General features: G+C 58.0%; 1 protein-coding gene across 5 annotated transcripts in view; it reads left to right on the top strand.

Annotated features, from left to right (window-relative positions):
- Positions 1-9,362, top strand: part of TOM1 (target of myb1 membrane trafficking protein) — a 48,269-nt gene extending 38,907 nt beyond the window's left edge. For 2 of the 5 annotated variants that reach the window (XM_030815674.1, XM_030815673.1), the window contains exons 11-14: positions 622-697; positions 7,064-7,123; positions 8,298-8,340; positions 8,423-9,349. In XM_030815674.1, the coding sequence (XP_030671534.1) occupies positions 622-697; positions 7,064-7,123; positions 8,298-8,340; positions 8,423-8,577 (334 nt within the window). In that variant the 3' untranslated portion in view covers positions 8,578-9,349. Of the gene's footprint in view, positions 1-621; positions 698-7,063; positions 7,124-8,297; positions 8,341-8,422 lie in introns of all 5 variants that reach the window. The other 3 variants (XM_030815671.1, XM_030815672.1, XM_030815675.1) reach the window with 3 other exon arrangements.
- Positions 9,363-12,078: the final 2,716 nt, after the last annotated feature.

Raw genomic sequence — 12,078 nt, 5'->3', positions numbered from 1 at the left:
AGCCCATCAGCCTTGCGTGCCCTCCCAGTTCCTGCCTCCCCACCCTGCCTAGCTGGCTGGCATCCCCCAGAGGACATTTAGAAGAGCTGTAACCAAGCCACCTCCCATGCTGCTGAGACAAGGTGGGGGCAGAGTCATCTTTGTGCTGGTGAGCCCAGTGCAAGACAAGATGGCACCTCACCCAGCAGTTTATAGATGTGTTTTCAGCAGCAGAATGGAATCCCCCATTCAAATACAACCTCATACAGAACCACAGCCTATAAAATAGGAAACAAGACCTGCTCAAGAAAGGGTCTGCTGGGAATTCTCCATGAGCCTAGTGGCACTGGAGCTATTTCTCAGTCTCCTGAGTTTGGCCAATCCTGGTCATAGCCATTGGTGGTCTTGGTCTCAGTCTTTGGCCAGCAACACCCTCCCTAACCTCTCCAGCCTTTGCTGCTGTCTGTCATGTAGGTCACTTGTCAGATCCTAATTTCCAGAGGCAGGAAATGAGACCCTTTCTACCATTTCCAGGCAGGCCTGGAGGGTGGGAGCCCTCAACTTGTGCCCCCCAGCCCACTCCGTTCTCGCATCAGCCATCGGTAAGGGCAGTATCCAGTGGATTGGTGGTCTCTCTTTCAGGGTAAAATACGAAGCCCCCCAAGCAACAGACGGCCTGGCTGGAGCCCTGGACGCCCGGCAGCAGAGCACTGGCGCGGTAAGCAGAGGGGCCGTCCTGCAACCCTGGGGCCCTCCTGAAGGAGGTTAGGGAATGCTCACCCACTGGGTGCCATCGTGGGCCAAGCACTGGCCCAGCACCTCCACAGACCCTTCCTCGTTTGGCCGTCAGGTCAGTTCTTTTTGGTTAATGTGGTTATTCCCAGTTTACAGCTAAGGAAACCGCTAGAGAGGCCAGGCCATTTGCCCAAGCCCACAAGCAAGGATTTAGACCTGAGCCTGACTTGAAACTGGAGACCAGGCTGGGCATGGTGGCTCACACCTGTAATCCCAGCACTTTGGGAGGCTGAGGCGGGTGGATCACCTGAGGTGAGGAGTTCGAGACCAGCCTGGCCAACATGGTGAAACGCCGTCTCTACTAAAAATACAAAAATTAGCTGGGCGTGGTGGCGCATGCCTGTAATCCCAGCTACTCGGGAGGCTGAGGCAGGAGAATCGCTCGAATCCAGGTGGCGGAGGTTGCATGGAGGAGAGATTGTGCTACTGCACTCCAGCCTAGGCGACAGAGCAAGACTCTGTCTCAAAAAAAAAAAGAAACTGGAGACCAGTGTCCCGGGCTTCACATTCCAGCTCTACTAGTTACCAGCTATATGTCCTTAAGCAAATAATTGGCCTTTCTGACCCTCAGTATCTTTATCTGTACATTGGGGCTCATCCTAGCACCTATACTTGTTTATAATAGAAGTGTGAGAGGATGCATTTAGGGAGCTTTACATGGTTAGAGCCCGTTCAATAGTATTCCTCTCTGCCTCTCTAGAGACTTTTAATCTGCAGGAGTGTGGGCAGAGAGGAATAAAAGCGGCGGGGAGAATTGCAAGGGTGCTCTTTGAATTCCGTTTAGTTCCTTGACTGTGTTGAGTGACAGCCACTTGTCCAGCACCGAGCACACTTTGTGGGTGACCCCCACACACTTTGGCAAGACCTCCAAGCACCATTCTCTCATGCATCTCGACGTGTATCTGGATGCCTTTCAGGCAGCGTGAGAATTTCTGCTCCAGCAAGTGAGCAGACAGAGCAGGTCTCATGGGAGACAGTTAGAAACGGCCGGATCTGGGAGTCCAGGGAGTCCGGGGGAGTGAGGGTGGTGAACCCAGGGCCGAGGAGGCTAGAGGAGGCTCAAGGCAGCATGGGGAGTTCTGAGGCCAGCATGGGGTTGGGGGTAGGAAATGAAGCTCTATGGGTATAGCAGGGACCAGAGGACCTCAGCGCGGCTAGGAGCGCTGCAGATTGCATCCTAAGTGAGGTGGAGGCTGCAGGGAAGTCTTGAGCACAGGAGGGACTTGACTTCCAATCTAAAAGATCAGGATGGAAGCTAGGAAAGCAGGGAGGGCCGGGCACAGTGGCTCATGCCTGGAATCTCAGCACTTTAGGAGGCCGAGGTGGGCAGATCACTTGAGGTCAGGAGTTCAAGACCAACCTGGGCAACATGGGGAAACCCCGTCTCTACAAAATATTTAAACATTAGCCGGGCATGGTGGCGCACACCTTTAGTCCCAGCTACTCAGGAGGCTGAGGTGGGAGGATCGCTTGAGCCCAGGAGGTGGAGGTTGCAGTGAGCTGAGATTGCACTACGACACTCCAGCCTGGGCAATGGAGTGAGACCCTGTCTCAAGAAAAGAAGGAAAGCAGGGAGGGAGAAGTTGCGGAAACCGTCCAGGTCAGTCCACTGTGGGCAAAGTCCTCCTGACTCCCAAGGGCACTCTGTCTCTGCTCCTGGGTCTCCCAGCATCTCAGGAGCCATTCCCAAGTCAGAACCGGGCAAGGTAGAGGACACTGGGGTGGGCCACCTGGGCCTCTCGTGGACAGAGGTTGACTCTACCACCCAGTGGGCAACAAGAGAATCCAGTACCTCCCATGTGTGGTGTGTGACCTGCCACCAAGCACAGCACGTTGCACACCCATGTCACATCCACCGCACACGCCAGTCAGAGCCTCCAGTCGTTTTTCGGGTATAAGCCATCATTTGCTGAGCCTGTGCTCTGGGCCAGGCCTGCACTAAGCACTTTGCATCCCCTCTCTTAGTGAGTCATCACAGAAACCCTTAGGGTATGTTATTATCCCGTTTTACAGATGAGAAAACTGAGTTCCAGGGAGAGGTTAAGTGAAACCACAGGTGTAATGTCCTCAGCATGGTGCCTTGGTACACAGTACAGTGTTATGGCACTTAAGCTTTACAGTACCGCCATGTCCTGACCCCATTTACAGATGAGAAAACTGAGGCTCAGGACTGGGAGTTACCCTGCCCAGGGTCTCACAGGTATTGTTCTGCCTGGCTTCTAAGCCACGCTGGTAACCTTAGAGCTGTGAAAAGCCCTAAGGTGCAAAGGAGAGTGAGTGGAGGTGTGTGTCTCCCTCCTCGGCCTCCGGCTGCCAGTGTGTCGGGATTCATCGGAACCGACACGCTGGGAGCCTGCTGTAGGAGCTCCCCTCTCAGGCCACCTGGCCTCTCATGGTCAGAGGTTGACTCCACCACCCAGTGGGCGGCACTCCCAGCCAATCTGCTCCTGCTGCAGCCCAGAGACAGGGTTCACTTCCCTAGGGGCACACAGCAATTCAGGCGTGACTAAAACTAGAGCCCAGGTGTCCTGGCTCCCACACCACCTTGCAGCCCGCCCACAGGGAGGAAACGCACCACACAACTCCACTGGCAGCAAAGAGAAGCTGATAAACTGGTTATCACTGATTTATCTCCGATGACCTGGGAGATTTAAGCCACTTCCGCCAAATCAGGGTATGATTTCTTAAAACTCTGTGAGCAAATGCCTGCTCCTGGGGTGCTGGAGTCTGGCTGGTGGTAAGGCCTTCACCCACTAAACCGTGAGAACATGATTCCCAAGAGCAAAGTACAAAACAGCATCAAAACCAGGCATGGTGGCAGTTACCTGTAGTCCCAGCTACTTGGGAGGCTGAAGCGGGAGGATCACTTAAGCCCAGGAGTCTGAGGTTATCGTGAGCTATGACTGTACCACTGCACTCCAGCCTGGGCAACATAGTGAGAGTGTATCTCAAAAAAAAAAGAAACAGAATCAAGTGCCAATTGTGGGCAGCCCAGGTTTGCGCCCTGGGATTCAGAGCAGGACTCACAAGTCATGTGACGAGGTGGTGTTGCATGCCGTGTGCCAGGTTTCAGTTCCTTCACTCCCTGACATGCCTGCCGTGTGCCGTGTGCCATGTGCCAGGCCCCACGCTGGTCTGAGTAGGGTGGACCAGCCAGGCACAGGGCGACGGGCTGGGAGCAGGACTCTCATCTCCCTCCACTCTGGGGCCCTAGGAAACTGCATGTGTGCCGTGGATGAATGTGAGATTGGATAAACTGATGTTTCTAAAACCTGGGTGCCCGTCAGACCCTACTGGGAGCCTCCAGACCATCTGACACCCGCCTGCCCTGCTGTCCTGGGTGGCCGAGGCCCAGCCTCCGGGATCTTTGTGGAGAGAGTTGAGAATCTTTGTTTAGTTTGCTGTCAGCTCTGCCCCAGCCTACCCAGGGCGCTGGCATCCCAGAGCTGTTGTGGTTCACCCCGCGGTGGGTTCATCCCTCTACACCAGCCACCACATCCACCACACACACCTCCACACACCACACCTCCACTCATACACCTACACACACACCCCTACACACACCACACCTCCACACACCCCTACACACACCACCACACCTACACACCCCATACCACCCTACACACACACCACCACACACACATCTACACCCACCACCATGCACACCCTACACACACCACACCTACTCATAAAACCCTACACACACCACCCCACACACCACACACACCACCACACACACACATATACACCCAACCCACCACACGCCACCCTACACACCACCACATGCATCTACACCCTACACCATACACCTACACCTACACACCTACATTCATACACCTACATACCCCCTACACACACACACACACCTACACACCCTGCACCACACACACCCCCTACACACACACACCACACCACACACTACACCCACCACAGACATACACACCACACATCTACACCCACCACACACACCTCCACACACACCTCCACTCATACACCTCCACACATCACATCTACACACACCTACACACACACCACACACACATCTAACTTACACATACACACCTACACCTACATTCATACACCTACCTACACACCCCTACACACAGCACACCTACACACTCATACACCTACACACCTGCACACACACCCCTACACACACCACACACAATCTACACCCACCACACACACCTACACACACACACCACACACATCTACACCTACACATACACACTACACTCATAAACCTACATACCCCTACACACACACCTGCACACACACCCCCTACACACACACCACACGCACACATCTAACCCACCACATACCACACACACACCTACACACACACCACACACATCTACACCTACACAACCTACACCTACACATACAAACTTACACTCATACACCTACACACACCACACCTACACTCATACACCTACACATACACACCCCTACACACACACCACACACACACATCTACATCCACCACATACACCCACACCACACACACCTACACCTACACAACCTACACCTACACATACAAACCTACACTTCTACACCTATACACACCACACCTACACTCGTACACCTACATTCACACCCCTACATGCACACCTACACACTCATACACTGACACACCTACACACACACCCCTACACACAAACGCCTCCCAAAGTGGCAGCAGGCCTCCTGACCTGAAAGGCGCACCCCTGTTAGAAGCTGCGCCCTCCAGTGGCCCTGGCGCTGCCATCCCTCCGCCATCAGCGTGACTCTCTCTCACCCAGATGGGAGGCGGCTGCGGGAAGAGCCTCAGTGACTGGATGGTGAGACAAGGCATGGTGAGCAGGGGCCAGGCCCGGCCGCCCGGAAAGCTGGGGGTGCTCGCAGGGCTCCTGCCAGGCATGGGCGTGGGGCACCGTGCTGCTGTCCAAGGGAGTGGGACCCAGGAGAAGACCCAGAGGAGCGAGGAGCGGCAGCTGAGGGCCTTGCGGGGCCCCAGGGCTCAGGCTGTTCCCGGGTTGGCCCGGCCAGCCCAGCTTCCGCAGCTCCTCTGTGCCCGGTTCCTACTCTTGAGTCTCGGGCAAGGACAAGGTCGCCCGTCTGGCAGCTAAGAGGCGATGGGGATAGCGGAGCGGGAGATGGAGCCGGTGTGGGCAGCTGGGCACTTGCTGCTGCCACTGCTGCTGGGAAGTCAGCTCCTGCCTTCTCTCTGGGCTCTGCTCCGGCCTGGGGGGTCCTCAGGTGCTGGGTGACGGAGCTTGGAAACCAAACTGGCCTGGTTGGGGAAAGACTGTCTCTGTCTTTTCCAAAGTTGCTCACTAGTAACTAGTGCTATTAGTGCCACTACTGATTAATAGTAAATAGGAACTGGCCTATTGGTTTCTTGAGCATCTCCTCCATGCCAGGCCCTGTGCTAAGCTTCTGACATCCCATTTCATCCTCACAGCCACCTGGACGGTAGGTACTGCTGCTAGCCTCACCCTAAGGACAAGGGAAATCAGACACAGAGAAGTTAAGTAACCCACCCAGAATCACGCTGTGTTACGGGCTGAGCTAAGGTCCAGCTCTTTCTGACTCTGAAGTCTGTGCCCATGACCTCCAACTGGAGTCTGCCCCTGCAGAAGCCATCAGAGAGGAAAGCCTCCAACTCCTGCCCCTGTGTGGGAGCCATCATGGCACAGCCCATGTCTTTGTGGCCCAAAGTGAAGTGTCCCCATTTGTAGCCGCCCCTCTGGGTCTACCCACCTGGCCTTGTCTGGTCAACTTGGCGCCTCTGCTCTCAGGCCCTGCCATGCCCCCCCTTCTATCATGAAATCTGCGTCTGCAGAGGCACCAGGGGATGGAACCTGGGGACCTCTGGCCCGCTAACCATGTCCCCATCCCAGCCTTCATGGCTGGAGAAAATGCCCGGGGTCCGTCCCTGGGCTTGGCATGTGTTTTGTCAGGTGCTCCTGAGCACTTGCAGCGTAGCCCCTGCCCCCAGCCATTGCCCAACGCCCCTCCTGCAGCCTAGAATCCTACCCACAGGGTCCTCTCTTCAAGGGGAAGGAGCTCCCTCTGACCCCTGGCCCTGCTCCAGCTGCTGGGACCCTGGTCCCCTGCTTAGTCTCCTGGCTCTGCACCTCCATCGCCCACAGCCTGGCACAGCGGGCCCAGTGGTGGGTCCGGGCAGCTAGGCAGCTGAGGCTGGGCTGGGAGGCTGCCCAGGGCCACCGAGTGGCAGGGCGCTGAGCTGACACATCTTCCGCCTTGTCACCTAGGGCGCTGCCTTACCCTCTGCCCTTCCTTCCAGATCCCAGTCACCCAGGCCTGCCTCATGGAGGACATCGAGCAGTGGCTGTCCACTGACGTGGTACGTTGGGGCCCTGTCAGCCGGACGCAAAGGCTCAGGCCCACTCCTCACCCACACAGCAGGAGGACCCGTTGTTCTCACCGAGAAATGACCCATGGGGCCAGGGTAGACTTGTATAGCATACAGCATCCTGAGAGCAGAGGGGCGCAACTAAAGTCCCCATCTCCTGCCACCTGCCCACCTCGTATTTGGCACACCCCCCAGAGAAGTCCTGGGCACAATAGCCTCTCGGCTGCTTCCCAGAGCCTGCTCCCAAGGTGAGGTCCCGGTGGGTGTCAGCCCACCTTAGGGACATCAGGCCAGGCTAGAGAGGCTAACTACAGAAGCATAACAGGGCCAGGCTCTTACCTGCAGTAGCTCAGGAGACTCCAGCCACTTGCAGAGGGAACCCGTCACCACCCTGTTTACAGATCAGAAGACTGATAAGCAGCTGTCCTCTAAAGGGAAGCACCCAGGAGGAGGAGGGCAGGTGCCAGTCATGGGGACCCCAAGCCCTGCCACCCTCCCAGGGAGCAGAAGGGGGCAGGGCCAGACTCAGCTTCTCCATCCAGGGCTCCTACCCCAGCATCTGCCACCCCTTCTCTGGGCACCAAGGCCCACATGGGCACTTCAGGCCCAGAAGCCACCTTCTGCAGGTGAAGAGACCGTTTCTGCCGAGGACTAAGCCACAGGGCAAGGACTCAGGCTTTCTGTCTGGTGGCAGAAGCCTCACCCCTCCCTAGTTTGCAGTGTTAGCATGAATGGCCCTCAGCCTCTGGGCGTCAGCCTTTCCCCCCAGGGGTGAGGACCGCCCACCCCTTGTGACCCTCCAAGGCAAGGAATCAGCACTCATCAAGGTCCCACTGGGCACCAGGTGCTGGGCTTGGCGTGCTGTGTGTTATATCCCATTTCAGCTTCCCAGCAACCCTCCAAGTTAGCTTCAGCCCCCACCCCGCCCCCATTTTACAGAAGGAAAACACAAGGCCCAGGAAGTCAGGTGCCACCCAAGGAAGGCCCTAAGGCTCAGGGAGGAGCCCAGGTCCAGGTCCTGGGACCTGGGTGGCGGGGGCGTGCAGAGCCTGAGCTGGGACCCAGTGCTGAGGTTCAGCAGGGCCCGAGCTGCAGCCCCACTGCCCCAGGCTGACTGTACTGGGGGCCCGGCTAACCTCTGCCTCCTTTCCTTCTACCTTCCCAGGGGAATGATGCGGAAGAGCCTAAGGGGGTCACCAGCGAAGGTAGTAGTCCCCTCCCCTGCCCGCCCTCTCCTTTCCCCAGGGCTCTGGCCTCAGAGCCCACCCTCACCCTCTCCCCTTCCTCTAGAATTTGACAAATTCCTGGAAGAACGGGCCAAAGCCGCGGATCGATTGCCTAACCTCTCCAGCCCCTCAGCTGAGGGGCCCCCGGGTCCCCCACCTGGCCCAGCACCCCGGAAGAAGACCCAGGAGAAAGATGATGACATGCTGTTTGGCTTATGAGTGTGGGGTCTGGCACCCTGCAGCCCAGGTCCCCACTGCTCTCACACCCTTAGGCTGGGACCTCCCTCCCTCCTCTGGTGTTAAGGCTGCTTTGGGGGTGGCTTGTTACCCCCTTTTTCTCCTCTTTGAAGATGGAGCTGCCCCAGCTATGGCTGGGGGTGTGGAGGCAGTGGGATGAACTGGGGGACAGGTCCACGCCGCAGTGGGATCTGGCTGCTCTGCCTCCTTTCCCACCCCAGCTGACCACGAGACTTTGCTGAGAAGTGGAGGCCCCAGGACAGGCTGGCTGGCTGGCTGGCTGGTTGGCTGGTTGACCCAGTGTGACTCTCCTTCACTGAGTGATACCCTGCTCCCGGCCCATGCCCCGAGGAGCCCTTCAGAGCCCACACTGCCAGTCGAGGGCTGGCTGGAGGCTGGCCACAGTGGAAATTCTGCCAAGCCTCTTGTCCCTTCCCTGCTCTGCTGCATGGGGCCCCATGGCTTTGGCTGGCCATTGGGGGCAGGGTGTGGAGGTGTGGAGGCCTCTGAGGAGCTGCAGCGGCCCAGGTACGAAGCTGTAACTCTGCATGCTGTGGGCGAGATCTCATCAGCCCCAGGCTGCAGGTGAGGCTTCAGGGGATGCTGGGGCCCCGCCGCCCCTCCACTGCCTTGCCCTCCATCCTTCCTCTTTTCCTTCTGGCCAGGCACCACAGCACTGGGGCTCACCTCTTGGTTGATCCTCTTGTACTGGGAGAGGTGCCTTTTGTGTCCCCAATTAAAGGTAGAAAACCACCCTGCTAGCAGCATTGTCAAGTCTCCTGGTGAGAAATGACTTCTTGGCCTCACAGAGGCAGCGACTACTTTGGGCAGGGCTGGGGGCCACCCGAGAGGTGAGCATCTGTAGATGGTGCAGGCAGAAGGACAGGAGCAAGCACCTAGCTACACTACGCAGGTGCCGCCTCCTCCCACCTCACATGGCAGGCTCCAGCCACCACCCCTGCCCGGAGGATGCATGCCCTTCCCAGCTGACATCCCTCCCTCCTTGAGGCACCTTCATGCTGCTGTTCCACGAGGCCAGCTCCTGCCCTGCACAGAGCACACTAATCACAAGGGCAGGGACCCGTGTGGACTGCGTGGGCATGTGGGATTCCCAGGCCTCAGGAGGATGCTGGCCTTCCGAGGCTGGGTGCCAGGCACAGCCTGGGGTTACGCACTGGCTCGTAGCATCACAACAGCCTGGGAGAAGCAAAGTGAGCATCCTCGATGTATAGATGCGGAGACTAGGACTCCGTGAGCCGCCCAGCTCAGAGGAGGAAGCTCATGCAGTTGTCATGTGCCAGCACTTCCTCATGAAGAAGCACATCCTCCCCATTTTCCAGGCACCGAAGCTACGTTGGGAAGACATGGCACACGGTTCCAGACGCTGGGCCCCAGGTCAGGTGCAGGGGTTCAGCTCTTCCCTCCATGGCAGCTCAAGAGCCCCAGGTCTTGGGGTGCCACCTTTTCAGGTGTGGGATCTCTAGGCCAGACTCCCCGGGAGTCACTGCTGAGGCATGTTGGAGCCTCCTGGCCCAGGACACGGTCGGGGAACTGAGCGGCGCTGGTGTGAGGCCGAAGCAATTGGGTCCACAGGGTCCTGGGCTCTTGGGAGAGGGCCGAGGTCTGTGTGAGCAGCCACTGGTTCCCATGGGCAGTGGGTAGGCAGCACCTGCCATCTAAGGTATGGTCTGGAGCTGGGCATACAGGAGACCAGGCCCAGCCCAGCCCTCAAGATGGAGTTGGGGCAAGGAAAGCAGCTGGGGGCAGGCACATTGGCACCAGGAAGGGGAGGGGGAGGCCCTGCCGCCATCAGGATGCTCATGGTCCAGGCCAGGCTCCCTCTGCCACATCCAGGGCATCTGTGAGCTCCTGCCAGGTGCCCTACCCTGGCCCGGCCCTTTCCGTACCTCACAACAGCCCCAGAGGGTCAATGGTGTTGGCCACCAGTTACAAGTGGGGAAACTGAGGCTGGGGGAGGAAGGGACTTGCCTGGTCATACACTAAGTAATGGAAGACTGGGACCCCCAACCTTCCTCACTGCTGCCTCACCTGCCTGCCCCACCCACACCCCACTGCCTGCTTCCCTCATTCTCTCCCTACTTAACTGGGGACCTCTTAGAGGGGAGTTGTGATTTTACAAGGATCAAAGCCGAGGCCTCCTCTCCCGTGTTAGCTGGGAAACCCAAGGAAACTTCCACAGAAGGCTCCCAGGGCTGGGAGGGTCTCAGGTCCCTGCTAAGGGGTGAAAACTGCCAGGTCGTTCATTCCTCCCTGTGGGTGCATCCCCTGGGAGCCAGCTGCACACAGCATAGCACTAGATGCCCGCCAGACAGAAGTGAGGCGGCCAGGTGCCAGCCCTGTGGGGTCACGTGGGAGGGAAAGGGACGAGAAAGACAAACTCAATCATTGTTTCGCGCTGTGAAATGAAGAAGATGGGACGGGACGCCCAGGGCCAGGAGGCTCTCTGTGAGGACGGCCTAAGGCTGCAGAGGTAAGATGGGGCGGGCTGGGCCATGGAGGGCCTTGAATGCCAGGCAGGAGGCAGCCCCTGCAGAGGTCTCGGCTCGGTTGGCTGGAACAGTTCTGGACTGCCTGAGGGCCTCCTTCAGAGAGAAGGCTGCTGGGGCTGCGTGGGGGCTGGGGGGCCCTGGCGGGAATTCATCAGGGCAGTCAGGCTGGGTTTCCTGGCAGCAGGCACTGTTTGAGGCCTGGGCCAGATCACTTTACAGCTGCAGGAAGTCTTGGCCCCAAGAAAAGGAGGGCCAGCTGCCTGGCGGGAGCCTTGGGCAGCAGCAGGGCCTCCACCTGGCACCACAGGGCAGGATTAACGAGGTGCCGCAGCTCCTGCTGGGCCCAGCTACATCAGAAGGCACTGGGCCGGGGGCATGGGGGGGAGGGATTGAGTGGAGCTGGGAGGGGCTGGTGGGCAGGGGAGAGGGCTCCTGGGGGGCAGCCCCAGACCTGCCTTTGAGGAAGCCTTTGGCAGAGCCTCCACCAAGCCCTCTCCCTCCTGGCTCCCTTGGGCCACCACGATCCCACCCTGGGCCTGAACACCGACCCCTCCACCTCCTGCCCCAGTGTCAGTACCCACCTCCCAGACCGGCCACTTCTGGGCTGTGGGACCTTAGGCAAGTTACTTAACCTTTCTGTGCTTCCGTTTTCTCACTGGTAAAATCGGCAAATAACAGTCGCTGCCTCACAGGGTTGTTAGGGTTGACTGAGCCGACAAGTAACTCAGCACCTGCCATGTAGACAATGCTCTGTACATGTTATTGTCACGGATGGTTCCCCGCTCCCTTCCAAAATGGCCTCTGCTCCAGACACCTGGCTCAGAGCCCTGCCCCTCAGACTCCTCAGTAATTCTAGGAACCCCTGCTCTGCCTCTGAGTTTGCCTTCCCAGCTCCAGAATAACATCTGTCCCTACTCCCCACTGGGGGAGAACCAAAGGACTGTGTCTGTTTTTCCTCCTGGTCTGGGCTGCT

This window comes from Nomascus leucogenys, chromosome 7b (genome assembly GCF_006542625.1).
Source record: "Nomascus leucogenys isolate Asia chromosome 7b, Asia_NLE_v1, whole genome shotgun sequence".
Lineage (NCBI taxonomy): Eukaryota > Metazoa > Chordata > Mammalia > Primates > Hylobatidae > Nomascus > Nomascus leucogenys.
This window is presented reverse-complemented; position numbering and strand designations above follow the sequence as displayed.